Raw genomic sequence first — 27,934 nt, forward strand, 5'->3', positions numbered from 1 at the left:
GAGTAGCTTAGCTTCACTCTTGTTAGAATAGCATCCTCCTTGTAGTCCTACTCCACACTGTTGCCCACTTTATTTTCTTCATGTAGGAGTACTTGCTACCATTGGACATCATGTGGTTCTGTTTGTGTTTACTTGTTTAATGTCCTCTTTAGAATGAGAGCATGACCTCTGTGTTCTTTGCCATTGCACCCCTGTTGTCTAGCCTAAAAGAATGCCTGGCATAGAGTACATCTCAAATATTTATGGAAGTGGTCTTCCTTGTCCCAGAACTGTCCCATGTGCTCAGTCCAGAAACCTTGGAGGTTTCCTTGCCACCTCCTCCTCTCACACCTGGCTTCTCAGCAATCTTGTCAGCTCTCCCTAGCTGCAGCCCTGGTGGTCCAAGCCACTGCTGTCTGGCTCCTAAACTACAGAAAATCTTCTTCCCCCTCCTTGTTTCTTTCTTTTCCCCACCCCACACTCCTTTCTCTGTGCACAGCCTCAAAGTCAGTCCTCCACACGAGCAGCGCCTCCGCATCCTGCCCCGTCTCATCTCCCCTAGGGCCTTTGTGCTTGCTCTCAGCAGAGCCCTTCCCCCGGTGGCTTTGCAATGCGGCAGTTGTCTGCTCTGTCTATTTAAGGCTGTTCCTCAAGGAAGCCCTTGCTGGCCCCCAAGTAAAAGGGTGCTGTTCCCAGCACCAGATCTCTTTCCTGCCTATGTGTTCCTATCAGTTACCACTATCTAATGTTCTGCATTTTTGACTTTTTTGTTTTATTTTTTGACCTTGTCTTTGTCTTTGACAAATCAGTTCCTTGAGGGCAGAGAACTTTGTTTTATTCACCACTGTGTCCCAGTGCTGGACCAGTGTCTGGGCATATGGTGGGTTCCCAGTAGATGCTGGGTGATTAAAGAGAGTGTGGGAGCTAAACTGGGTGCTCTCAAGTCAGTTCTGGCTCTTACATTATGATTTCAGGCTTGGGGATCTTTGTGACCATGGAGACCAGCATTTCCTTCTGTGGGTAAAGGGCAGCCCAGAAAGGTCTGAGGGTTGTGGCTGTTCTGTCAGTGATGGGGCTGTTTTCTAGGACTGAGAAAAGAGATGGTCTTACATAGATGGTAAAAATCAGTGTGATTTTATTTTTTGAAATTGTCATAGTTTAGACTTTTCGAATCAGTTGATGTGGAAATGACATCCACTCCCATGGTATTCTGTGGTTTCAGGAGTAGTCTGGTGTTTTCTAGGACACCACTGGAGAGAGTACTCAGTTCTCCCCCTGTACTCCAAACATTCGTTTGGCTGCTGGGCTGGGTTTGGTTAAACCCATAGAAAGAACCCTCGTAGACATGACAGGAGGAGGCAGTTTTGAGCACTGCTGTGTGAAAGCATGTGGGAATGTGGAGGAAAGCCTTCTGAGTCTCAGTGGCGCTCTCATGCATCCTTTTAGTCACTCATTTGTTCATTTATTCAGTCAGCCTGTTTAAGCACTTGCCACCTGCAAATGGAGCCTGAGTCCGCGTGAGAGCTCTGGGTCAGTTGTGTCAGTGCATACTCATAGTCTGGTTGAGCATTGGTGACAGGAGGGCGAGGGCCACAAGGCTGTGGCAGGAGCTGAGGAGCCAGCTGGGCATTGGAGGAGCCTCCAGTGGAGCCGGAGATTGTGAAAAACTGTAATAGCCTTGCCTAGGTTCCTTCCCCACCTTCCCACCCGATGGGTGCTGCTGCAGGGGCACCACAGGTGGCAGTAGAGACCAAGGGGCAGGGGGTTTGTCACAGTGTCCACTGGCTCTCAGCATGCGCAGAGCCGTGCCTACCTCTGGAAGGCTGTGCCTGGCTCCCTGCCAACCTGTTGCCCATCTGTGTCTCTGGAGCCTCTGCAGGATTTGCAGGTGGTCCCTCACAAGGTGCAGAGGCAGTGTTGTGTGTAGGGGGGCCCGTCTTGGGGTCACGCTGATTTGGATTAAAATCTTGGACCCCCTGCCTGCTGGCCATGGGACTTTAGGCTTGTCTTTAAACCTGTGAGCCTTGGTTTCTTTTTCTGTGTTTGTGTGATTTAAGGCTAATTTTAGTTTTCTGATAGGGTGATTGGTAACACTTTGGAGAGGATCTAGGATAATAATCTTACCTGTTGTTCCTACCTCGGTGGCCCCTGCCCCCAACCCCACCGTACAGTTTAGGACCTATTTGAAAAAGCAGATGTTGAAATCAGGTAGATGGAGGTGATTTCAGCATTGTTTTTGCTGAGCCTGTAAGGGAGGCTGGATGTTGAATGTACAGCTGTCATAAGGCTCCCTCTTGTTTGTCTTGGATCTAGAACTTAGACAGCCCACCTCAGAGATGGTTTGGATCTGCAGACACACTCAAGCCAGAATTGCTGCCTTGGGCCTGACCCCTTGTATGCAGATGCCTCTAGAATAGTGGTGTCAAACTTTGTTGATAGTAAACAGTTCCAGTGTTTTCTCATAGTCTGAAACTTGAGGCTGAAAATTTCTAGCATGTTGGGGGAAGTAATACAGAAATCTAGGCAAAGGGGTTAATTGGTCCATTTTCTAACTCCTACTAGGATTTTCTTTATGTTGTTGCTATTTTATTTGAAGTATTATGAGATTCTAGAACACTAGATTCAGTTTTATTCAACAAGTTTCCTAGTTTGTTTCTCTCTATAAATGTACATGTGCGTTTTAATTTTAGAATTATGTATAATGTTTTTAAGTCTTGGCTTTGTGGATCAGTTTTGAAAACAGAATTTTTTTTTTTTTTTTTTTTTTCCTATTCCAGACTCCTTTTAGTTTTGGCATGAATCATAGGACACCACCCTACCCCGCTGGGGATTATTGTCTTCTGTGCAGAAGTGAACGGAAAGACACTTCATTCTTAGAGAGTGGAATTAAGACTGCAAGCAAATTGGCCCTTTCCATGGCTCCCAAAGGCAACAGTGTGCTGCACCTGCCGCTGTGGGTGTGCCCGGACTGCCGGAGGACCATGGAGAAGGAGGAGAGGCATGGCGGCCTTGACCAGCCAGTGGTGAGTAGCTGCCTACACCACAAGTACAAACTCATCGGCTTCTCCCTTGTGGGTCAGGGGACCGACTGGCAGTGAAAGAAATTGATTTGTGTCCACTTTGGGGCGGGGGGGACTTCTTCCTACACCATTTTCTGGGCTGTGCCCCTCCTGGTCTCTCCCCTGGCCACACCTGCAATAGGTGGCAGGGCATGTGCCCTCCTTGTCCAGACACAGCTGTCAGCAAGCTGTGGGGACCGAAAGAGTGTTTTATGGCTTTTTAAGTCTTGGCTCAGGGTTTCTTTGGTAATGCAGTTTCCCGGAAAAGTTCTAGACAATTCCATGTGCTGGTGCCTCACCTGAAATTCTTTCCCCAATGCAATTCTCAAGCCTGGTGTTCCCCCCTTTTCCTGGATTGCAAGCCCCAGCTTAATGGAGGTGGCCTTGAAGCATTTAGGCTTGGGTGGGAAGGCCACACCCTTAATCTGATCTTTGACCTAGATAAGTCTTAGTGGGCCGTTGTTCCAAAAAGGCTTTCATATCTACTTTTGGGGTTGTAGGAGTTGGCTTTTGAGGCCCAGCATTCTGGGACTCTTCTGTTCCTTTTGGTTTCTGCTTGCAAGCAGCTAATTATTTCCTGAGCTATTCTCTATCTTCTGATACCTTGATATGTGCAGCCAGTAACTACCAGAGTTGCTGCTGCTGTTTTCTAACATGGAACTGCTTTGGGTTAGTCCCAGGGACAGTGAGGAGCTTTGCATGGCGTGGGTCTCACTTGTTTGCCTGCTGCCTGCCAGCAGCCACTAAGCCAGTGACTCCTTGAAGGCAGCACCCCACTTCCAGTGCTGGTTTCTGTAGTGGGGGCTCACGGTTTATCAGAATAGAAGTAGACTTCTCACCTGTCCCTCATGTGCCCCGTGTCCTGCTTTGTTTCTCTTCTCAGCACTTATTTCTGACCTGTTGTGCATCTTACTCATTCATTTTGTCTTTCTTCTTTACTCGAGTATAAACTCCTCCAAGGCAGCTATTTTTATGTGTTTTTTTTTAACCAAGAACCATGCCTGACCTGGAATATGTATTAGTTACCCAAAATATGTGAATCCTTGAGGAAGTGAGGAAATGAACAACAGAGCAAGCAGGCTGTGGAGTCCCCACAAAAGATAAAAAAGACAGTACGGTCAATCTGAAGTTTTCTCCCCTCAGAGCTTTTTGCTTGTATCATTTTATTTTTGTGTGCATGTTTCCTTTCTGTGTCCACTTAAAGTATTTGGTCTTTTCCCTGTTTCTTAATGGAAGGCTATTTATTATTACTAATAGTAGATAGTTTCCTGTTCACACCCAGTGAGCATTCTTAAATCTTCCCATTGACTAAAGCATTTTCTTTGCTTTTTGGGTTTTCTTGCTTCCTATGCTTTATTATTTTCGCTTCCTCCTATTCCAGCCCTACACCTGCCTGTGCCCTTGGGAAAAGGCTGCTGTTGTTCACCCTGGCTCAGAGGCAAGAGGAAGGGCCTGTGGTCCCTGCAGTTAGCCCTGTCTTGGGGGCGGGGGTCTCATCTCCTTACTCCCCATTTGTCCTAGTGATAGATGCCTGTCAAATGAGTCTTACTCTCCTCAACAAAAACAGAGTCCTTGGGGACCACAGAGGTGCAGTGTAGGCCTGTGCTTATGGACTCAGGTCATCTGTTGCTTTTGTGAGTCAGCCTCTGTGTTGGAGCTGGTTTAAAATTGCTGGCCTTTTAAAAAAGTGATATACGAGTATAATTTACATTTAGTAAAATTTACCCTTTTGCTTTAAAAAATGCACACCACAGTTAAGATACAGAATATTTGTATCACTCCGTAAACTTCTCTTGCCCCCCTTGGTAATCTAGCCTCCCTACTCCAGCCCCTTGTAACCACTGTCCTGATTTTTGTCCCTATGGTTTTGCTTTTTCCAGAGTGTCACATAAACTTCTGTAACTTCTCATAATGTTTTTTTTTTTTTTTTTTTTTTTGTCGTTTTTTCGTGACCGGCACTCAGCCAGTGAGTTCTCATAATGTTTTTGAGAATTGTCCATATTGCATGCACCAGTGGTTTGTTTCTTTTTATTGTCGAATAAATTGTACAGATGTACCAGTATTTTCATTCAGCAGTTGATTGATGCACATTTGTGTTGCTTCCAGATTTGGGCTGTATTGAAAAAGCTGCTATTAATGTTCTTATTCAAGTCTTTCTGTGGACCTCCTTTTTACATGTTGCTGGGTTAATTTGCCAGGATTTTGTTAAGGATTTTGCATCTGTGCTCATGAAGGATGTCTGCCTGTAGTTATCTTGTCTTGTGACATCCTTCAGGGCCTCATAAAATGAGCTGAGATGTGTTCTTGCTGCTTCTCCCTTCTGGAAGAGTTTGTGTAGCATTGGTATTATCGTTTCTTTCTTAAATGTTGCTGGTTCTTGCTTTCTGTTTCTCTTGCTCTGTTTGGTCAAGTGCCAGACAGTGTGTAGAGAGCTCCAGGCTGAGGTTGTTAGCCTGCGGTGCACGTGGGAGGTGGGTCAGGCCAGTCAGCCCGTGAGCTGGACTGTCTCTCTAGCAGTGTGCACTGTACCCCTGTGCTTGTGCGGATCTAGGGAGAGGTCTCTCTCTACTGCTGCTTGGCACAGATCTTCCATGGGGGCATGTTCTCAGTTCCCCAGTCCAGCCTGACTCTTGGCAGCACTGTGCTTGGGGCCTTGGGGGCAGCTTTCCCAGTTAGCCTGCCCCTGCCCAGTGGCAGGCACACTCTGCCTTGTGTCTGTAGGGGTCTGACCTGTGCCTGGCCTCCATGCCGGACCTGGTCTGTGTGTGAAGTCTCCTGTTCTCCAGAGCAGAGGGCTTGTTTCCCTCCTCTCAGCCAGCGGATCAGGCCTGGCCCTGGGCACAGGGTGCTGCCCTCCCTAGCAGCGAAGGCTTTTGCTTCCTACAGGAAAAAGATCAGGGTCAGTCAGGTGGGTCACCTTTCACAGGTCTCAAGGGAATGAGGGGAACATCCCTGTGTGTGGCTTTTCCCATACATGCCATACTCGACCTTTCAGACTTTGTTACAGGTTCATCTGTTTTCCTTGGACCTGCTGTTATGGCCTCCTCCTGCCTTCCTTCCTGTGCCAGAGGTGGAGTGGTGAGCTCATTCCTTTCTCCTTAGGTGGGACTTGTTGCACTCTGTCATATGGTTCATCTGGTAGCTGGTCACTTCGGCTCTTGGATGGCCCAGAGTTAGGAATTTGTAGATTGTCCTGCTCTGTCGCATCATTAGGGTGAGAGCTCTGAGTGCACTGTTCTCCCATAGCTTTCCGCATTCGGGGGTGGGGGGGAGGACACAGAATTGCTCTCTTTTAGATAAGCGTTCTGTTATCAACCATCATAATAGAATATGGATGGAAATTCCTCCTAACACCCTGCCTCACAGTTCCACATTTGTAGTGGGTTTCTCCAGAGACCTTTTCTCCAAAGCTTCCTGTTCCCACCATCATGTCCTAGACATTGTCATGCCCAGAAACCTAAGAAATCCTCATTTCAAACATTCAACTTGACCATTATCTGTCTTTGTAGTTCAGATGCTGGACTGTCCTCTGTTGCCATAGTTCTTTGACCTTATCCATCCCTGTCAAGTTCTATGACTGTCATTGTCGTGGCTTTCATGCAAAACCCCCTAGCTCGTCTGCCTAGGCCCTGGTTCAGCCCTACTGCCTCTCTCCATGAAGAGGAATATTTGTGGAGAAAATCACCTGCCTCAGTTTACTGCTTGCCCTTAACTTCATGGTTCCAAGCCATAAGTGGGCATCTAGTGTGTTTTTCTGGCTTCTTTACTATCACCCTTTTCCCCACCGTGTCACAAACTCATTCTCCTTTCTTCTCAAACTACCTGCACCCCCCCACCCCACGCCCTCACCCAGCTTAGATACTGACCTTCATGCTTTAGGGGAGAGCATCAAAGCTGACACTCGGGCACCTCCTTGTCCTAGCCACACGTGGCTGAGGGCATGTGCTCTCCTCTCCTGCGGGGCTCTCCCTTGACAGGCTTCCAGGAGCCCATCCCTTTTTATCTTCTCCACGACTTTGTTGCATTTGTTATTCTTTTCCTCTGTCCTGGCTCATGACTAGTAGAATGCAAATGCTCTAGAATGGTCTATTTTAAAATAACCCACGTTTGACCTTGCTGCTTCTTCCAGCTGTTACCACGCTGCCTTTACAGCTATGCCTGTCTAAGTAAATTTGAAACCTCTGGTTCAATTTCTTTAATGGATAAAATCTTCTCAGGTTAGTTTTGGTAAGTTATATTCTTAGACATTGTCAAAGTTTTTGGTATAAAGTTGTGTGTAGGGGTCTCTTCAGTTCCTACCTTATGTGTAGATATGACTTTAATTTCTTACATTTGTGCTTTCTTTTATTTTTTTTAACCAGTCTTGCTAGAAGTCTGTTGGTTTTGTCTTTTCAGAGAAGCAGCTTTTAATATTTAAAATATCTCTTTCACTTTGTCTCTTTCAGTAATTACTGCTGTTTTATATACACATGTGTGCTATATATATTTTCTTAGTTAATGCTTTGGTGCACATGATAAAACGTTTCTGAAGGCACAACAGAGAACAGTGCGCATGAAGTTCCTCTAGCCCCTGTGTCTCCCTCCAGAGATGTTCTGCTCTGTTATGTTATTGAAAGGTGGTGACGCCAAACACCACAGTGTCCCAAGTTATAGGCAACTGTCAGTAGGTTGAGGACATGGTTCTCCCAATTCTCGTCACACTCCAGAGAGGAGTGCAGGTGCCACAGTGAGGTGGGGTCCACACAGGACCTGGGCTGCTCTCTGTTTCCTAGGTGTCTCCTAGGTGCTGCCTACCATGGGGCACATGGTAGGCACACCATCTTATTAGTGGACACCATAAATCTAGTTTTTCCTTCTTTTTTGCAGTTACTCTTCTGTTAGGTACTTCCCCATTAGTTTTCATTATTTTGCTCTGATGTACACTGAAAACCTTTATTTACTGCTGTAGATTTTGAATTTTTGGTTTCAATGGCTCAATTTTAAATATTATCTAATTTTAATTTGTTCTGTTTTACCCATAAATTATTTATAATTTTTGAGTGTCCAAACATATACAAGTATCTCCTGGATTACCTTTAATCATACTGACTTTAATTTAATGTGGTTGTAGTTGGAAGTCATAGTCTGTATTATAGTGATTCTATATCAATCAGGTATATTTGCTAATTCTAATACATGGTTAAGTTTTCCTAAATGTTCCATGTGTGCTTGAATGTGTTCTCTGAGTTTAGGTGGAGTGTTCTCTGTGTGCTCATTAGATCAACTCCTTGTTAATTGTGTTCTTAAATTTTTCTGTGTTTCTGTGGCCAATCAGTTAAAATCCTTCTGTGCATGTATCTTTGTCCTTTCCTTTATAACTATTTCCAGTTTTGCTTTACATATTTTAAGGCAGTGCTGGGTGAACACAGGTTAAAACGATTAAGTCTCGGTGCATCATTCCTTTTACTGCACTGAAACCATCTGTGATAGCACCTTATTCCTGAAGGACTATTTTGTTTGTTGTTCCTATGGCCACTTTAACTCCCCCCCCTCCCTTCCTTTCCTTTCATATCCTTTTATTTTCAGTCTCTTTGTTTTACTGTGCTTTAGGTGTTCTCATGCTGTCAGCACAGAGGTAGACTTTTTTAAAAAAATTTTTATTATTATTATTTTTTTAATAAATAATTTATTAGTATATTGTAAATTTATCAGCAGTAAATTTTTTTAGTGAATATCATTTTATTTTATTTTATTTATTTTTATTTCTTGTCTTTTTCGTGACCGGCACTCAGCCAGTGAGTGCACCGGCCATCCCTATATAGGATCCGAACCCGCTGCGGGAGCGTCACTGCGCTCCTAGCGCCGCACTCTCCCGAGTGTGCCACGGGCTTGGCCCAGAGGTAGACTTTATATAGTCTCAATTGAGAGTCTGCTTCAATTGAGAGTTCTGCTGCTTAATGGTGAAATTAATCCTTGTCGCTAACTGTGACTAGTAATATATTTGAGGCTGTGTATGCTACCATGCAGGTCAGAAATCAAGCATTGCCCTTCGTCTGGACCTCCTGTACCACCCGCTCAGTCATCACTCACATGGCTCTCACCTTCTTGCTTTTCTCTGTTAGTTACGTCACCCAAGCATCTATCCCTAAACATTGTAGTCCTGGCGTTTTGAATTTTATAAGAAGATAAAATCAAACAGTATACATCATTTTGTGTCTGATTTATTTTGTTCAACTTTATGTTTGAGATTCATAAACGTTGTGCTTTCTTCATTTTCATTTCTATGTACTCTTCACCTTTATGAATATATTGCATTTTAATTGTTCCTTAATTTTTGGAAAATATTTGACAAATATCCAAGTCTAAATAACCATAGTTTGGTCCGTCAGTCATTCTTTCACGTAAAATTGACGTTTGTGAGTAGAGCGGCTTGTTTCAGCTCACAGAGCACAGGGCTTTCCTCCAGGCAGTCCTCCTCCTTGGGAACATCACAGAAATGCTTTTTACATCCTCCTGTTTCATCACACAGAATAGTTAAAGGACCTGTGCCCAGGGGTTGAGATTTAATAGAAACAGCGACTTTTACTGCATGAAGGATATTCTTACATGGAACTGACTTTTTTTTAGACTGTAAGTGTGTGTCAGTAAAGAACACAGTGGCCACTAGTACACTTGGCTCTGCTTTCACCCACAATTGCTTTTGTGCTTTTGGTGCGAACTCAGCACAGGGAAGAAGGCTAAGGACATCTCGGTATTAATGTGAGGCTAGTTTTGATGAGAGGACCTGCTGCAGGGCGTCAGGGCTCCCAGGTGTTCATGGCTCACACTGAGAAGCACTGTTCTGTTGGACTGCATTTTACTTACTGACTTGTTGACGTTCCTTCTGTATGCTGAATATGAGCCCTTTATTGGTTATGTGCATTGCACGTATCGCCTGCCTCTCTTATTTTTTCACTGTATTTATGGTGTCTTTTTTTAAACACAGATTTATTTTTAATCTAGTCATTTTTCTTAATGGTTACTAGTTTAGTCCTGTTTATTTGTAAGTCTGCCTTATCATGAGGTCATAAACATATTTTTTTGGTATATATTTTCTTTTATCAGCACTATCCAAAAGAAGTAATAATATGAGCCTTAAATGCAAGCCACATAGATAATTCACATTTTCTAGTAGCCACATATCAAAAACTAAAAGAATTTTGAATAAAAATAAATAAAAACTAAAAATATGTGATGTATTTTTTTTTTACCTCAATATATTCAGACTTTCATTTCAACATATAACCAATATAAAATATTGATTTTTAATTTAATTTAATTTTTTTTTTTAAAGATGACCAGTAAGGGGGTTTTAACCCTTGGCCTGGTGTTGTCAGCACCACACTCTCCCAAGTGAGCTAACCAGCCATCCCTATATAGGGATCTGAACCCGTTGCCTTGGTGTTATCAGCACCACACTCTCCCAAGTGAGCCAGGGGTCGGCCCTGATTTTTATTTATTTATTTATTTATTATTATTATTTTTTAAATTTTTTTATTTTTCTTGATTTTATTTTATCGATATACAATGTGGTTGATTATTGTGGCCCATTACTGATACCTCCTTCCCTCCTCCCTCTCCCCCCTCCCTCCCGACAATGTCCTTTCTGTTTGCTTGTCGTATCAGCTTCAAGGAATTGTAGTTGTTATGTCTTCTCCCCCCCCCCCCCCCGGTTTGTGTGTGTGTATGAATTTATTTATTTTTAGCTCCCACCAATAAGTGAGAACATGTGGTATTTCTCTTTCTGTACCTGACTTGTTTCACTTAATATAATTCTCTCAAGGTCCATCCATGTTGTTGCAAATGGCAGTATTTCATTCGTTTTTATAGCTGAGTAGTATTCCATTGTGTAGGTGTACCACATTTTCCGTATCCACTCATCCGATGATGGACATTTGGGCTGGTTCCAACTCTTGTCTATTGTAAAGAATGTTGCAATGAACATTGGGGAACAGGCATACCTTCGACTTGATGATTTCCATTCCTCTGGGTATATTCCCAACAGTGGGATAGCTGGGTCATACGGTAAATCTATCTGCAATTGTTTGAGGAACCTCCATACCATTTTCCATAGAGGCTGCACCATTTTGCAGTCCCACCAACATTGTATGAGAGTTCCTTTTTCTCCGCAACCTCGCCAGCATTTATCGTTCAGAGTCTTTTGGGTTTTAGCCATCTTCACTGGGGTGAGATGGTATCTCAGTGTAGTTTTGATTTGCATATCCCGGATGCTGAGTGATGTTGAGCATTTTTTCATACGTCTGTTGGGCATTTGTATATCTTCCTTAGAGAAATGCCTACTTAGCTCTTTTGCCCATTTTTTAATTGGGTTGCTTGTTCTTTTCTTGTAAAGTTGTTTGAGTTCCTGTATATTCTGGATATTAATCCTTTGTCAGATGTATATTTTGCAAATATTTTCTCCCACTCTGTTGGTTGTCTTTTAACTCTGTTAATTGTTTCTTTTGCTGTGCAGAAGCTTTTTAGTTTGATAGAATCCCATTTGTTTATTTTTCCTTTGGTTGCCCATGCTTTTGGGGTCATATTCATGAAGTCTGTGTCCAGTCCTATTTCCTGAAGTGTCTCTCCTATGTTTTCTTTAAGAAGTTTTATTGTTTCAGGGTGTATATTTAATTCTATAATCCATTTCGAGTTGACTTTAGTGTATGGTGAAAGGTGTGGGTCTAATTTCATTCTCCTGCATATTGATATACAGTTCTCCCAGCTCCATTTGCTAAAGAGGCAGTCTATTACCCAGTGTATAGGCTTGGTGCCTTTGTCAAAGATCAGATGGCTGTAGGTGTGTGGGTTGATTTCTGGGTTCTCTATTCTATTTCATTGATCAGTGTGTCTGTTTTTATGCCAGTACCATACTGTTTTGGTTATTATAGCTTTGTAGTATAGTTTAAAGTCAGGTAGTGTTATTCCTCCAGCTTTATTTTTTTTTGCTCAGCGTTGCTTTGGCTATGCATGGTTTTTTGTTATTCCATATAAATGTCTGGATAGTTCTTTCCATTTCTGAGAAAAATGACATTGGAATTTTGATGGGGATTGCATTGAATTTGTATATCACTTTGGGTAGTATGGACATTTTCACTATGTTGATTTTTCCAATCCAAGAGCATGGGATATCTTTCCATCTTCTTGTATCCTCTCTAATTTCTCTCAGCAGTGGTTTGTAGTTCTCATTATAGAGATTTTTCACCTCCTTGGTTAACTCAATTCCTAAGTATTTTATTTTTTTGGTGGCTATTGTAAATGGGCAGGCTTTCTTGATTTCTCTTTCTGCATGTTCACTATTGGAGAATAGAAATGCTACTGATTTTTGTGTGTTGATTTTGTATCCTGCTACTGTGCTGAAAATTTATCAATTCCAAGAGTTTTTTTGTAGAGGTATTAGGCTGTTCGATATATAGGATCATGTCATCTGCAAACAGGGACAGTTTGACTTCATCTTTTCCAATCTTGATGCCCTTTATTTCCTTCTCTTCTCTGATTGCTCTGGCTAGTACTTCCAACACTATGTTGAATAGGAGTGGTGAGAGTGGGCACCCTTGTCTAGTTCCTGTTCTTAAAGGAAAAGCTCTCAGCTTTTCCCCATTCAGGATGATATGGGCAGTGGGTTTGTCATATATGGCTTTAATTATGTTGAGATACTTTCCCTCTATACCTAACTTATAGAGGGTCTTTGTCATGAATGAGTGCTGAATTTTATCAAATGCTTTTTCAGCATCTATAGAGATGATCATATGGTCCTTGTGTTTGAGTTTATTAATATGGTGTATCACATTTATTGATTTCCGTATGTTGAACCAACCTTGCATCCCTGGGATGAATCCCACTTGATCGTGGTGAATAATTTTGCGTATGTGTTCCTGTATTCTGTTTGCTAGTATTTTAGTGAGGATATTTGCATGTATATTCACCAAGGATATCAGCCTGTATTCATTTTTGGTTATATCTTTTCCTGGTTTTGGTATCAGGATGATGTTTGCTTCATAGAAAGAGTTTGGGAGATTTACATCTGTTTCAATCTTCTGGAATAGTTTGTAAAGAATGGGTGTCAATTCCTCTTTGAATGTTTGGTAAAATTCTGCTGTGAATCCATCTGGTCCTGGGCTTTTCTTCGTTGGGAGCTTTCTGATAACAGCTTCAATCTCCTTTATTGTTATTGGTCTGTTCAGATTTTCTACGTCTTCATGGCTCAGTTTTGGGAGTTTGTGTGTGTCCAGAAATTGATCCATTTCCTCCAGATTTTCAAACTTGTTGGCGTATAGTTGTTTATAGTAGTCGCGAATGATTCCTTGTATTTCAGATGAATCAGTTGTAATATCACCTTTTTCATTTCTAATTTTTATTATTTGAATCTTCTCTCTTCTTTTTTTTTGTTAGCCATGCTAATGGTTTGTCAATTTTATTTATCTTTTCAAAAAACCAACTTTTTGATTCATTGATGTTTTGTACTGTTTTTTGGGTTTCAATTTCATTAAGTTCTGCTCTGATCTTAATGATTTCTTTCTGTCTGCTAACTTTAGGTTTGGATTGTTCTTGTTTTTCTAGTTCTTTAAGGTGAAGTGTTAGGTTGTTCCCTTGCCATCTTTCCATTCTTCTGTGGTGAGCATTTAATGCAATAAATTTCCCCCTTAATACTGCTTTTGCAGTATCCCACAGGTTTTGGTATGATGTATGATTATTTTCATTAGTTTCAATAAATTTTTTGATTTCCTGCTTGATTTCTTCTTGAACCCATATGTCATTAAGTAGAATGCTGTTTAATTTCCATGTGTTTGTATAGTTTCCAGAATTTCGTTTGTTATTGATTTCTAGTTTTAATCCATTATGGTCTGAGAAAATACATGGGATAATTCCAATTTTTTTGAATTTGTTGAGACTTGATTTGTGACCTAATATGTGATCTATCCTGGAGAATGGTCCATGTGCTGATGAGAAGAATGAATATTCTGAGGTTGTTGGATGGAATGTTCTGTAGATATCTGCCAAGTCCAATTGGTCTAGAGTATTGTTTAGATCTTGTGTTTCTCTGCTGATTCTTTGCCTAGATGATCTGTCCAATATTGACAGTGGGGTGTTCAGGTCCCCTGCTATTATGGTAGTAGTGTCTATTTCCTTCTTTAGGTCTAATAGAGTTTGTTTTATAAATCTGGCTGCTCCAACATTGGGTGCGTACATATTTATGATTGTTATGTCTTCTTGATGGATCAGTCCTTTTATCATTACGTAGTGTCCCTCATTGTCTCTTTTTATGGTTTTTAGTTTAAAGTCTACTTTGTCAGATATAAGAATAGCTACTCCAGCTCATTTTTCTTTTCTGTTTGCATGGTAAATCTTTTTCCATCCTTTCACTCTTAGTCTGTGTGAGTCTTTATGGGTAAGGTGGGTCTCTTGTAGGCAGCATATAGTTGGGTCCTCCTTTTTAATCCAGTCAGCCAGTCTGTGTCTTTTGATTGGGGAATTTAAGCCTTTTACATTAAGAGTTGTTATTGAAAAGTGTTGATTTATTCCTAGCATTTTTTTGATTGTTGTTTGGTTGTCTTAGGTGTCTTTTGTTCCTTGCTTTCTGATTTACTGTTTGTTTTCTGTGTTTGTTGGTTCCTTAGGTTGTCGATAGCCTTTTTGTTTGTTTGTTTTCTCTTCATGAATGACATTTTTATTATACTGGTGGGTTTTGATTTTTCTTGGGTTTTTATGGCAGTGGTAGTTATTTTTCAGGAACCAAACCCAGTACTCCCTTGAGAATTTCTTGTAAGGGTGGTCGTGTGGTGGTGAACTCCCGCAGTTTTTGTTTGTCTGAGAAATATACTATTTGCCCTTCATTTCTGAAGGATAGCCTTGCAGGGTAGAGTATTCTTGGCTGACAATCTCTGTCTTTTAGTATTTTGAATATATCATCCCATTCCTTTCTGGCTTTTAGGGTTTGTGATGAAAAGTCTGATGTTAGCATGATTGGGGCTCCCTTATAGGTGATTTGACGCTTCTCTCCTGCAGCTTTTAAGATTCTTTCTTTGTCTTTGAGTTTTGCCAATTTAACTATAACATGTCTTGGAGAAGACCTTTTTGGGTTGAATACGTTTGGAGATTGTTGAGCTTCCTGGATGTGAAGATCTGTGATTTTTCCTATACCTGGGAAGTTTTCTGCCACTATTTTGTTGAATATGTTTTCAGTGCAATCTCCTTTTTCCTCCCCTTCTGGAATACCCATGACTTGGATATTTGAGCAGTTAAGGTTGTCTGATATCTCTCTCAGATTTTCTTCAATGCCTTTGATTCTTTTTTCTTTTTTTTTTTTTTTGTCTGCTTGTGTTATTTCAAACAGCCCACCTTCAAGTTCTCTCTTCAACTTCCACAAGCCTGTTGCTTAAACTCTCCGTTGTGTTTTTTATTTCACTGAATAACTTCTTCAGTTCGGCAAGTTCTGCTACATTTTTTTTCAGGGCATTGATTTCCTCGTACATTTCCTCTTTCAGGTCCTGTATACTTTTCCTCATTTCATCATGATGTCTAGCTGAGTTTTCTTGTATCTCATTCAGTTTCCTTAGAATTATCACTCGAAATTCCTTGTCAGTCATTTCAAGGGCTTCTTGTTCTATAGGATCTAGAGCTTGAGATTTATTATCTTTTGGTGGTGTACTTTCTTGATTTTTTGTATTTCTGGTATCTTTTCTTTGATGTTTATTCATTGTGGCAGGGGGTTTCACAGTCCACAGGTTTGACACTATTGACTGACTAAGATGTTGCCGTGGTTGCCAATTTGGTATGGCTACCTCAGTGACTCCCTGTTCCCTGCGCTCTGGCCCGGGCTGCTGGGATGCACCAAGGCACCACAGAGCGTGTGGTCTCTGCAGAGCTTCCCCTTTCCCTGCAGGATGTCTCCCTGCTCTGTGCGCACTAGGCCGGGCTTGGGATGGAGCCTGGTGGCAGGGGTGAAGCCTACCTGCTGCTGGATTGCACGACAGCAGGACAGCAGCGTGGACCCTGAGGAGTTCCCGCCTCCCCTGCCAGACAACTCCCTGCTCTGTGTGCACTGGGCTGGGCTGGGAATGAAGCCGGGTGGCGGCAGTGAAGCCTACCTGTTGGATCAGCCAGTGGCGGCCCGCAGGGCGTGTGGTCTCTGTCGAGCTTCTGCCTCTCCCACTGGACGTCTCCCTGTCTCGGCTGCCGGTTGATTCGCTTCCAGCTCCAGGGACGGCAGGTGGGGGTGGGGGGTCAGAAGCCGCGGTCACCGTTGCAGCCTGGGGTGACACACGCCGGCTCAGGCCTCCATGTTTCCACATCTGCAGCTGCGGCTGGGATGCGGGCCGTGGCGCACCGGTGGGTCGCGTGCGCGGGTTGGGGGAAGATTCCCGGTTCTCGGCAGGGTAAAGACACCCTTTCGAAGCTGTTCCTTTGCGCCGATTCTGCTACAGCTGCATCTGGCGCAGGCCTCAGGCTGCTTCTACTCATGGCAGAAAAGCAGCAGGCAGCTCTCCTCTTCCGCCATCTTGACCTCCACAGGAATTTTCCTTAGCGTTTTGTCAGCTTCCCAGAAGGCAAACGCTATCTCCTTGCCGTTGCCGCCCCCCAGCCCTGATTTTTAAATTTTGTATTTTATTCAAAATCCTGTGATACAGCCATGTCCATTTGAACTACCCACATTTCAAATTAGCCACATATGTCTAGGGGCTGCCTTAGTGGACAATACACTATTACAGCTTCATCGTCTGCTTTTCATATTAGACCTGCAACCCACCTGGAATTGAAATTAAATTTCTTACATGGTGTTAGGTAAAGGTCAAATTATATTTATTTCTGTGTGGATATCCAGGTCCCTAGCAGGATTTGTTGAAAGGACAGCTGCCTCTTGCCTGCTCAAACTCTTCAGCACCACCTTTGTTATAAATCAGGTGTCCATGTATGTGTGGCTCTGTTTCTGGGCTCTCTGTTCTATTCTGTTCTGTTGGTTTGTTTGCCTTTGTGCCAACAGTGTGTTGTCTTAATTATAGAAACTTTGTAATAAATCTCATATCCAGAAAGTCCCCTTATTTTGTCCTGTTCAAAAATGTCTTGGCTATTTTGGCTCTTTGGATTTCTGTGTAAATTGAAAATTACCTGGTCAGTTTCCACAAAAAATACCTGTTGAGGTCTGACTGGGATTGCATTGACTCTATAAGTCAGTAGGAGGAGAATTAACAACTTTCTAATTGAGTCTTCTAATCCGTGAGTGTGGAATTTTTTCCCTATTTATTAATGTTTTATATTTTTCTGTGTTATGTCATTGTGCCTTTAAAAAAAAAAAAAAGATTCAGCAGTAGGTATTTGCAATTTTTAAAAAATTTAAAATCAATTGATAAGAAACAAATTTAACACCCAAAGATTAACATCCTTAATGCAAAAATAACTCTTAAAAATGAATTAGAAAAATCTAAGCAGAAATTTGGTGAAGGACATGGGCAGACAAGTCACACCACGGAGAAACACACGTGGATGATAAGCATGTTCTAAGATAATGATGTGGCAGGGCAGGCGAGCTGGCCCTCAGCTCCTGTCTCAGGACCCCCGGGGGCTGGCTCCATTTCTTGCCTGGTTGTTGCAGTTTTTAGTGCTATTTTAAATGGTATCCTTTACATTTTTCCTCCTCTAACTTTATTGGTATAGATGCAATTGACTTCTCTTTTTCATGTGTTTGGACATTTCAAGACTCCCTACTTCTATGAGTCAAAAGTGTCTTTGGGGCCGAGCCCGTGGCGCACTCGGGAGAGTGCGGCGCTGGGAGCGCAGCGACGCTTCCGCCACGGGTTCGGATCCTATACAGGACTGGCCGGTGCACTCACTGGCTGAGTGCCAGTCACGAAAAAGACAAAAAAAAAAAAAAAAAAAAAAAGTGTCTTTGGCTTAATTGTCTTAATATTGTAGGATCCCAGTTTTTTTTCAAGAGTTACATTTTCAGTTCACAGTCAGTTTGTCTAATGTGTCCTTTGTACTGCTGGATAGTCATACAGCAGTTATTGAAAGACTTGGTCATGGGCACATTCACCAAGACAGCGGATAGAATGGGAATTGGCTAGTACTGAGGAGCCAATCCTAGAGAACACAGGATATTTAAGAGGTGAAGGTGAGTGAGAAGCAGACATCACAGGAGAGGAGAGAAGAGGAAAGCACATGGGCATGATGTCCAGCACTGGAGGAAGCCAGTCGTTTGGAGGGTGGCAAGGTCAGCCGTTGGCAGGTTTGGGTTTGATTTTACGCTGCTTGCGAGGTAATAAGGTAGCCTGTTACTCTTTCAGGGATGCTGGCAGAGGACAGCACACCACTAGATTGGAGAGAAAGGACTTTATTACTCATGGCACAGCAAATAGCATGAACACTGGCATGTTTAAGTCAGTTCTCTTTACTCCCTCCCCAAGTTCCATAGCAGTGATCCAGGGTGGGTTTGTGTCACAGCTCAGGAGTGCCAAACGTGGGGGATGCCCCACTTCTACAGTAAGCAGTAAGCACCCTGCTCTCTGTCTTAAGCTGCATAAACAACCCAGAGATGTGGCCTGGGGGAAGGAGCAGTCAGGTCTTACAGCCTTGGCATATCCAAGACATGGAGGAGCAGAAGAGACCCGAAGAGGACCAGCTCTCAACAGGTATTAAAGAAAGAAGTTAACCAAGAATAGATATGACAGGTTCAATATGGCAACAAAGGGATTGTGTGTGATCTTGGCTAGGTCCGTGTGGGTGGAAGGGTAGGAGCAGAAGCCAGACTTAGCTGTGTGAAGAATGACTGAGTGGTGAGGCGCTGAGAAACTCAGTGTAAGGTACACATTTTTAAGATGCTTGACTTTGGGGAGAGGAAAGGACAGAACAGGTCCAGAAGGTGATGGAGAAGCTGGAGGAGGGAACTGAGAATGTTGAAATATGGAAGAAAAGAGGTTTGGGGGAAGTTTCTCCTCTTTACGTTCTATTTTTTCACAAAGTAACATTTGAGAAATGAATAAGATGAATCAAGCTGTTTCTGGCACTGTGCACCTATCTGTGTGCTCTTCCCTTTCCCATCTTCCTGCCTCCTCTTCTGAGATAGCCACTGTCCTTGAATTTTGTATTTACCGTCCCCTTATATTTAAAAACTTAAAAATTTTTATCACCTATGTGTATCTTTAAATAATAAATTATTTTATTTGTTTTTTTGTCTTTTGGAGATTGGTGTGTTCTCATGTCACCTTCCGTTGTGTGTTCTCATGTCATCTTCCGAGTCTTGCTTTTCTTCCTTTGTGAGATTCCTGCAGGCTGTCTGGGTGGCTGCAGCTCATTCATTGTCACTGACACAGTTCACTCATCATTAACATGGTAAAGTCCACATGCAATTCAATGTGTAACTACACCACAACTTATTTATCAGTGACTTTGCTGAAGTCAAACATAGAGTTGTTTCCCTTTTTTTTGCAGTATAAAAAATGCTGTCAGGGGCATTTGGCATACCTATCCCCTGGGTCTCACTTCCAAGAGTTTTGTTAAGGTATTCTCTTTGGAGTAGAATTGCTGGGTTATAGTTGTTGAAATATTTACATTTACTGTTCCAATTTATATCCCCACTGACAATATTTGGCTTCCAGTTACTCATATTCTTGCCCACACTTGGGATTGCCTCAGTTGTTTTTCCTCCTCAGCAGCATCCAGGCATTGGGCGAGAGTGTGGGGAGAGGGCAGTGTCAGGGTCAGGTTGGCTGTGTGGGCCCCGATGCAAGGACAGATCTCCAGGGTATCAGAGCAGAGATGGCCCAGCTGGCTCTCCTAGTCTCCTGCCTCACCCAACCCTGCACAGGGTGTCCACACAGGCCTGGCACAGAGCAGGCACCTAGAAATGGTGATTGAATGAAGGAACCAAGCCTACATTTGATTTTATCTAGCAATAATGTTTTGGGACTTCAAAATGTTTAAAATGCTCCTCTCGCACTGTAGAGTTCACACCTCGGTAGGCTGTGGATGTGTTTTCATGGTTTTATGAATTCTCTGACAATTAAAACAATTTTTCTCTTCTGATGATGCGAGAGAGGAGCATATTTAGGTCATGGTTAGATCATTGGAGGGTCTGCCTGCTGTGTATCTGAGGACTTAGCCTCCTGATTTCTGTTCCTGGTGTTCTCTGATGCAGTGCTTGTCACAGCTATTGAGGAAAGAGCAGAAGTGTCTCATTACTTACATTCCATGCTAAGGCCAAGGGAAAAAATTCACCAAAGGAGAAATTCAAACAGGGGAAGAAGTGGTATTGTTGAGGCATTTTGCAGAGACCTATAGGGGTACAGACCTACTCAAAAAAAGCCTGCCACTTAGCAGTCAGAGCCAGGCCAATGTCGAATTTAGCACTTTGCCTTCAGCTTCATCTGTCTCTTTAAAATAATGTTAATTTTTCAGGGTGTTGTTTTTTTGTGGGTGTTTTTTATTTTACTTTTAAACCAACTTGGGTTTTTGTAGTTGTACGATGGTTAAAAAGCATAAGTTATGCTTCATTTTAATTTTTGTATATGTTTATTGACAACAATAGTTTCAGTCTGGAGGGGGTTCACACTTTGGTGAATTATTTTTCTTTAAAGGGCTCTGAGTAGCACCCAAGCATCCTGTCCCAAGGAAGGCTACTCAGCAAATGTTTTTTTTCTTTAAAAACTTTTTAATTGGGATATAACATAAAGTGTATAAAGCGAACTAATTTTAAGTGTACAGCTCCATACATTTTTATAAATGCAACAGACACTCATCTTTAAGTTTTAAAAAGTATTTATAGCTACAGAACTCATCCCATCAATTAAAAAGAAATGTTTAAAAGGAAAAATTATCTCCTTCTTCAAGAGAATACAGTTGTAAATTCTGATTTCCTCCCTCTCCTTATTCATATATGTGCATGAACTTTATAGATGCAACCCTTCCCCCCCCCTTTAGTGTTATATCTTGCACATCTTTTCATGTTAGTAAACCAGATCGTTGTTGGTGTTCTTAATGGGGATATAATTTACGTACAGTGAAAATCAGCCTTTCTAGTGTATAGTTTCATGTATTGATGCCTGTATACAGTTGTGCAATCACCACCACATTCAAGATGTAGAACAATTACTTACGTTACCTTTTTGTAGTCAACAGTATTGTTTTAATGATTCTATCGTATAAAGAGATTCTTTGCCTTAAAAGGAAGGAAAGTGTTATTTATTTATTTATTATTAATTTTTTACATTCTAAGATGTTGCAGAGCAGTTGGGGGAGGGGGAGGGGGGGAAGTTACAGGGGGATAGGGTGGGAGAAAGAGGACGGGACGTGTGATTGAGGTCTGTGGCACCCCCCTCATTCCAGCAGGGGAGCCCAGGGGTGGCTCCTTCGGTGGCTTGGTGGTCGTCACTGGGCTGGATGCTGACAGAGTGGTGTGGGGTAAAGAGGGGCTGTGGCGTGGCTGAGGCCCTCGGCATTCCCTAACCCTGGCTTGGGAGCCCGGGGCACTAAAGGACAGAAAGTTGATCCCCCCATTGTTGAGATGAAGAAACAGGCCTGAAGGTGACTCCTTCCAGGGTGCTGGCAGTCAGTGTAGAGCCAGTGACCTAGTCCGGGCTCTGGCTTCCCCGGTGGCCCTTCCTGCCAGCCTCAGCAAATCAATTTTCTGTTTTTCTGTTTTCAGGGTTGACTGTTTTAAAGGCTCTGTTTTGATTGTGGACATTAGCAATTAATTGTGTTTGTGTTCTCACATACCACCTGTCATGGAAATGGAACTCTCGCATTTTACACTGAGGAGCCAGGTTCTCCAGTAGTTGCCATGCCCACAGATCTAACCAAGGCATATAGCCCCAACTTGGACCAATCATTTAAGAGTTTGTCATTGTCTGTGCTTATCTTAAGTGTTTGCCGTGTTAGGCCTTGGGTCATAATAAAAACATGTAAAATTCCTTTATAATGAACTTCATGAGAGTGATTGCTGATGCAGTTTGTCAGTACTACCCAGAATTGCCAAATTGAGAGGACACAACTTGAGTCAGCCTCAGAGATAATCTAAGTGGTAGTCTTTGGCTCTTTTTGCTTGACATAACGCTTTTGATATTCACCCATATTGTTGCGTGTAGCTGTAGTTAATTCCTTTTTATTTATGAGAAGTACTCCATTTTATAGATGAACCACAATTTGATATCCGTTCACCAGTGGAGGGACATTGTATCTTCTAGTTTGAGCTGTTACAAGTAAAGCCACTCGTGACACTCAAGTACCAGTGTTTGTGTGGCCGCGGCTGAGTTCTCTCTGATAAACACCTGGAGTGGAATTGCTGGGTCCTACAGGGTAAGTGTGTGATTAATGTTATGAGAAGCTGCCATTCTGTTTTCCAAAGTGCTTATACTATTTGCAGCCATGTATGAGAGTTCCAGTGGCTCTTTGTCCTGGCCAGGTGCTAGATATTGATAGTACGTTCTTATAGCCATTTTAGTGGTTTAAAGCATTATCTCATTATGGTTTTAATTTGCATTTTGTTAATGACTGTTGTTGTTAAGCGTCTTTTCATGTATTTATTTTCCATCTATATCTGTTTGGTAAAGTAGCTGTTCGAATCTCCTGCCTCTTTTTAATTGAGTTGTTTGTCTTGAGATCTCTGTATATTCTGAATACAAGCCCTTTATCAGATATGTTTTGCAAATATTTTCTTCTAGCGTGCCGCTTTCCTTTTTATTACATAACACTGTCTTTTGAAGAGCAAAAGTTTTAAATTTTGATCAAGTTCAATTTATCAGTTTTAAGTGATTTTTGCTTTTCGTGTTTTTGTGTTTTGTCTTTGCTATTCAAAGTTATAAAGATTTTTTTCCCTATGTTTTTTTCTACATGTCTTACGGTTTTAGCTTATACATTTAGGTCTGTGATCCATTTTGAGTGTAACTTTGTATCTTGTAAAGTAAGGATTGAGGTTCATCCTTTTTGCACATGGATACTCAGTTGTTTCAGAACTATTTGTTGAAAAGACAGTTTCATCTTTCGAATTACTTTGGCACCTTTGTCATATACACATATAACAACATATGTAGTTGATCCAACATATGCATGGATTTATTTCTGGTCCCTGTGTTCTACTTTACATACTTGTCTGTCTTTTGCCAGTTCGGTACTGCCTTAATTCCTGAAGCTTTTTGTAGGAAGTCATGAAATTATGTAGTAGCTGTCCTCCAACTTGGTTCTTTTTCAAAAGCGTTTTGGATATTCCTCTTCAGTGTCCCTCTAGCGCCCTCTACCCACAAGGCCAAACATATGCCCACTGACAAAAGAGAAATGTTTACAGGGTGCAGTTCCTTCATCACAAAATACGTCAAAGAAGGGTGGGTTTGGAGCTGAGAGGCAAAAAAAAATTGGTAACTGGCTCAACCAGATTCCCTGAGTAGGTGATCTTTTTGCTGAGGCCTGAGTGGTAAAGGGCACTCTATCAGTCTATGAGAAGCTGTTCAAAGATTTAATGGATGAGTGCTCTAGGCAAAGACAACAAGCATAGTAACATTGAAAGCAGAACTTAGTCCTGGGCAACATTGAAGGCTGTGGTAAGAAACGTGGAGTTTGTTCCTGAGTGACCGGGAGGAGAACAGAAGGTTTTATGAAGGGGAGCAATATGATCTCACTCTGGCTGTTGCTTGGAGAACAGATTGTAAGCAGGTAGGGGTGGAAGTAGGGGTGCCAGTAGAGAGCCAGTGCAGTTGCTCAGGCAGGAGGCAACAAACAGTGGCGTTAGCTGGGTTGGAAACAGTGCATTGAGAAGAATGGGTGGATTGTGGGTGTGTTTAGGATTGAGGTAGAGTGGGCAGCCTTGCTGTTGGGTTGGAGTGGGACGGAGGAGGAGAGAGTAAACCTCACGCACTGAAGGGAGCTGACCCGCTGCCGTTGGGGAGCAATTTTGTTCTTCCTCATCTGACTGCCTGTCCCTGTCCCATGATGACATAGCAGGCAGACCCTGTGGCCTTTCCGGTCACTTTCAGTATTGGAATTGTCTCGTTTTCAGGTATTCAAGTTCTGTCTACATGAAAACCTAAATGTGTCACCTAATGCAGAGAGTTTCCCCCTCAGCTAGTAAGTGATGCCAGTAATCACCAAGGATGGAGAGTGGTGGCACATGTCCTGTTCCCTGATGCTTTCCTGTTCCGCCAGGATGGAGAAGGAGTTCCAGAAAGGAGGAATTGGCAGTCTTTGTTCTTTGCCAGGCTGTCTTTGGTTCTTTTTGGCTGATTGGGGCCTGTGTTCTTAACAGGTGGCCCAGTAGTTGCTGACTCTTGCTGTGGGAGGCTGTCTTAGTCCATTTGGGCTGCTATAACAAAATACCATAGACTGAGTGGCTTATGAACAACAAAAGATGTATTTCTCATAGTTAAGGAGGCTGGGAAGTCCAAGATCAAGGCACTAGCAGATTCTGTGTTTGGTGAGGACCTGCATCTGGTTCATAGACAGCACCTTTTTCCTGTGTCCTCATGTGGTAGAAGGGGCATGGATCTCTCTGGGGTCTCTTATAAGAGCAGTAATCCCATTGATAAACGCTCCACCCTCATGACCTAATTATCTCCCAAAGGACCCACCTCATTACATTCCATTACCTCGGGGGTTAGGATTTTAATGTATGAATTTGGTGGGAGGGGGACACAAACATTCAGACCATAACAAAATATTGACACCTTCTTTAGGTTGAAACCTCAGTAGGGACTTTGCACTGGACTGTCTGGTGGAGACTCTGCATAGCACACAACCACTGCCCCCCTCTCTGCCCCTGTGGTATGATTCTGGGGCCTGCTCATCCAAGAGGACCTATTTAGGTGTGGTTCTTTCGTGACAACACAAGCTCCTGGCTTCCCACATGATGGTGGCAGTGTAGCTAGCTCCCCTGCTGCTCCTTCCCCCCGCTGTCCACTGGGAGGCTCTCACGGTTTTCCACCTCAAAGTCTGATATTGGCATCCATGTGCCCAACTCCACGGGACACATGATAGGCTCTTGGAAGAAAGAGTTTTCTTGTGCTTCTTCTAGCCTTAAGCTGGGGGGTTGCTACAAGTGTCTGAACAGACCTGACCAAGGCCAGCCCAGGTGATCCCCAGGCTCCTCAGCACAGGCCAATGCCCCGCCTCTCTGAGGGCTTGTCTCATTGGCTTTGTGCTTGATTTGGGGGGTAAGGGAAGCTCCTCTCCCCTCATGGTGACAGCAGAGGAAATAGTACAGTTCTCCTAACCCATGTGAATTCCCTTCTAGAAGCCTGTCCCGTGACTCTGTACTCCTCTTCCTCAGGCTGTTAGGTGCGATGATTGTGGAGCTGGCTGCCCCCCTTGTGAGCCCTGGGGAGCTCTCTGGCACCCTGCTTCACTACACAGGTGTCCTCAGCTCTGAGACTTGAGCCCACGTTCTCACGTAGCAGAGCCTGTTCAGGGCCTGTCACTAGAGGGACCATGGAGCTGGCTAGGTGGGTGACTACAGGAAGAAAATGGTTTGGGGGTGGAGTGGGACCTAAGGTTGTATTTATGTTCTCTGTAGTCCTGACTGTGGACAATAGCTGTGAACACATCTGTCATGCTAGGAGCCTCCTTGGTCCTCAGAGCAGGCAATGCAGGCATGGTGTCCTGGGGACACAGAGGCCTCTGCCTTTGGCCACTGGACACTGGGCTCAGAGAGGCCACTGGGTTTGCACTAAGTTCTTTCTCAAGCGACTGTGGATGTGTTGCTTCCCAGAGGTGCCCACTGGGATAGTCCTTGTATGTGCTGATTAGGACACTGGGAGTGAATTGTTCTTTAAAGAATAAAAGAAATTCACTGAATGTCTTCACATGATCACGATGTGAACTCTTGGAAGGTAAAAAACCATTGGTTCTAATCAAAATTCTTGAGTGTCAGAGAGAAAAAGTTTCCTCTCTAATGTCAGTTAAGGTATTTTCTTTTCAATGTCTAGGCTTTAAGTTTTTTCTAAAACGTATTTTTCTGAACAGATAATAAAAAATTGATACCATGAGCATTTGAATATAACTGGTTTATTATTTTCTCTTTTTAAAGCAGGGCCAAGATTTTCTTCTTCACTCCCCACTTGGTGGCTCCCAGCCTGAGGCTGGTGGGGGCGGGAGGCTGGCTCTGGGTGCACAGACGCTGCCCTCGGCGGGGCTGGGCACCACACCTTCAGATGCAGCGTGCTCGTGCGAGGCCTGCAGTGAGCGCAGGTAAGTGCTGTGTGCTCATGCTCAGCCACAGCGATGTGCAGGTGCATGTCAGAGCTGAACTGGGAAACTGGGCTATTTTGACAAATAGCAACAAACATTAGAGGCAATCTGAGAGTAAGACAGTAGGCCTGGCTATTGACAGGAAGAGCCAGATGAATAAGACAAAAATTCCTGCCCATGGGGAACTAACACTAGGAAGCTAGTTCTCAGAAAGGGAGAGGAGGTGTATAGAAATAATTAGAATCTAAGATTAATGACCATAAAGGAGAGAGGAGTGATGGGGGAGGCTGGCAATTGGCAGCTGCTCGGTGACTGGGAGCTGCTCAGTGACTTGGGGGGTAAGAGAACCCAGGACCAGATCTGAAAAGGCTCTGCACCCTGGCTCAGGGAGGCAACCAGTGGAGCCAAACAGGGACTTGAGTGGAGAGGCACAGGCTCTGTGGGGAGCGATAGCTCCCTGATGGGCACAGTGAAGATCGGGTAGGTAGGTAGAGGAGAATGTCAGTGTTCCAGACCGTGGACAATAGCGGTGAACACGCCTGTCATGCTAGGAGTGGAGAAATCTCATGGACACGAAAGTCTCAGGGTTTGGACAGCTGTGCTGGGGATGCCATCAGTCCCCCTGCGGTGCCAGGAGATGAAGAGCTAGCTCCCAGTAGCTGAGCAACTGGGAGCTTGCACTAGGTAGGGAGACTGGGAGCTTCTGGCTGCTTTCTGACTTCCCCTGTTTGAAGACAGTCTTCGTTCCCTCAGGCATCTGTCAGGGTGAGGAGGGTGAAGCAGATTGTGTTAACCTGTCTCACCTAACTCCTGGTTCCTGTGTTGTCTCACAGAGAAATTTCGGCAGAGACTGACCGGGAACCTCAGCAGCTGCAGAACTACTGGTCGGAAGTGCGCTACATGGTCCGCTGCATATACCGCCAGGCGGGAACCCCGCTAGCAGACGACCAGGACCAGTCTCTGGTACCTGACAAGGAGGGAGTGAAGGAGCTCGTGGATAGGTACACGTTGTCCCTTCACCCTGTCCAAATCTCTGCCCTCTCCTGCTGTCCTTGGAGCCTCTCCACTTGGGATTGGCTTTTCTTTTTAAGACTTGGATAAAGCTTGACTGGGCTTGCTCAGATCCCGGTGCAGTTCAGGTCTTCAGCAGACAAACTGGGAAAAGGAAGCCCTCTGGGTAAAAAGATTCAAATTCTTCTGAGTCTAATGAAGCACTCGTTATCTGTATAATAAAATGAAATGTTTCTGTCATTTCATCATGTTAGACAGTCGGTAATACTTACCTGTTTGGGTTTATACTGGGCCAGGGATGATGCTAAGTACTTTCACAAGCACTCTTGCATTTGCCAAACCAAGGAGAAAGGCAGAGATGTCACATTTAGAGGTGAGGAAGGTGAGGCTCCATGAGGTCGGGCAGCTTGTGAACATGCCTGTAGCACATGAGTGGAGAGCTGCCGGAGCAGGCCTGTCCGTGTGGCTGTCTCTCAGTGTGGGAGGCTCACAACACTGCTTCTGTCCTTCATACTTGTGCCCAGTACCTGTACAGAATTTGAGGTGGGCATGATTTTTATTCTCACTTATAGTTTGAATGTAGCATTTTTTCCCTGCTTTTTGAAATGTTCCAAATAAAAACAGCACATTGGAGCTGGACATTTCATGGGTTGATTCTCATTTTGGTTTCTTCTGTCTCATTTTGAACGCAGCACCTTTGGCGGTTT

At 43.4% G+C, this 27,934-nt stretch overlaps 1 protein-coding gene across 1 annotated transcript in view; it reads left to right on the forward strand.

Moving 5' to 3' along the window:
- FAM193A (family with sequence similarity 193 member A) overlaps nt 1-27,934 on the forward strand; it is a 165,093-nt gene that overhangs the window by 55,246 nt on the left and 81,913 nt on the right. Inside the window, exons 2-4 of the mRNA XM_063108299.1 lie at nt 2,757-3,002; nt 26,059-26,216; nt 27,050-27,217. Of these exons, the coding sequence (XP_062964369.1) occupies nt 2,757-3,002; nt 26,059-26,216; nt 27,050-27,217 (572 nt within the window). The remainder of the gene's footprint in view (nt 1-2,756; nt 3,003-26,058; nt 26,217-27,049; nt 27,218-27,934) is intronic.

The sequence above is a fragment of the Cynocephalus volans genome, chromosome 9 (genome assembly GCF_027409185.1).
Source record: "Cynocephalus volans isolate mCynVol1 chromosome 9, mCynVol1.pri, whole genome shotgun sequence".
Taxonomy (NCBI): Eukaryota; Metazoa; Chordata; class Mammalia; order Dermoptera; family Cynocephalidae; genus Cynocephalus; species Cynocephalus volans.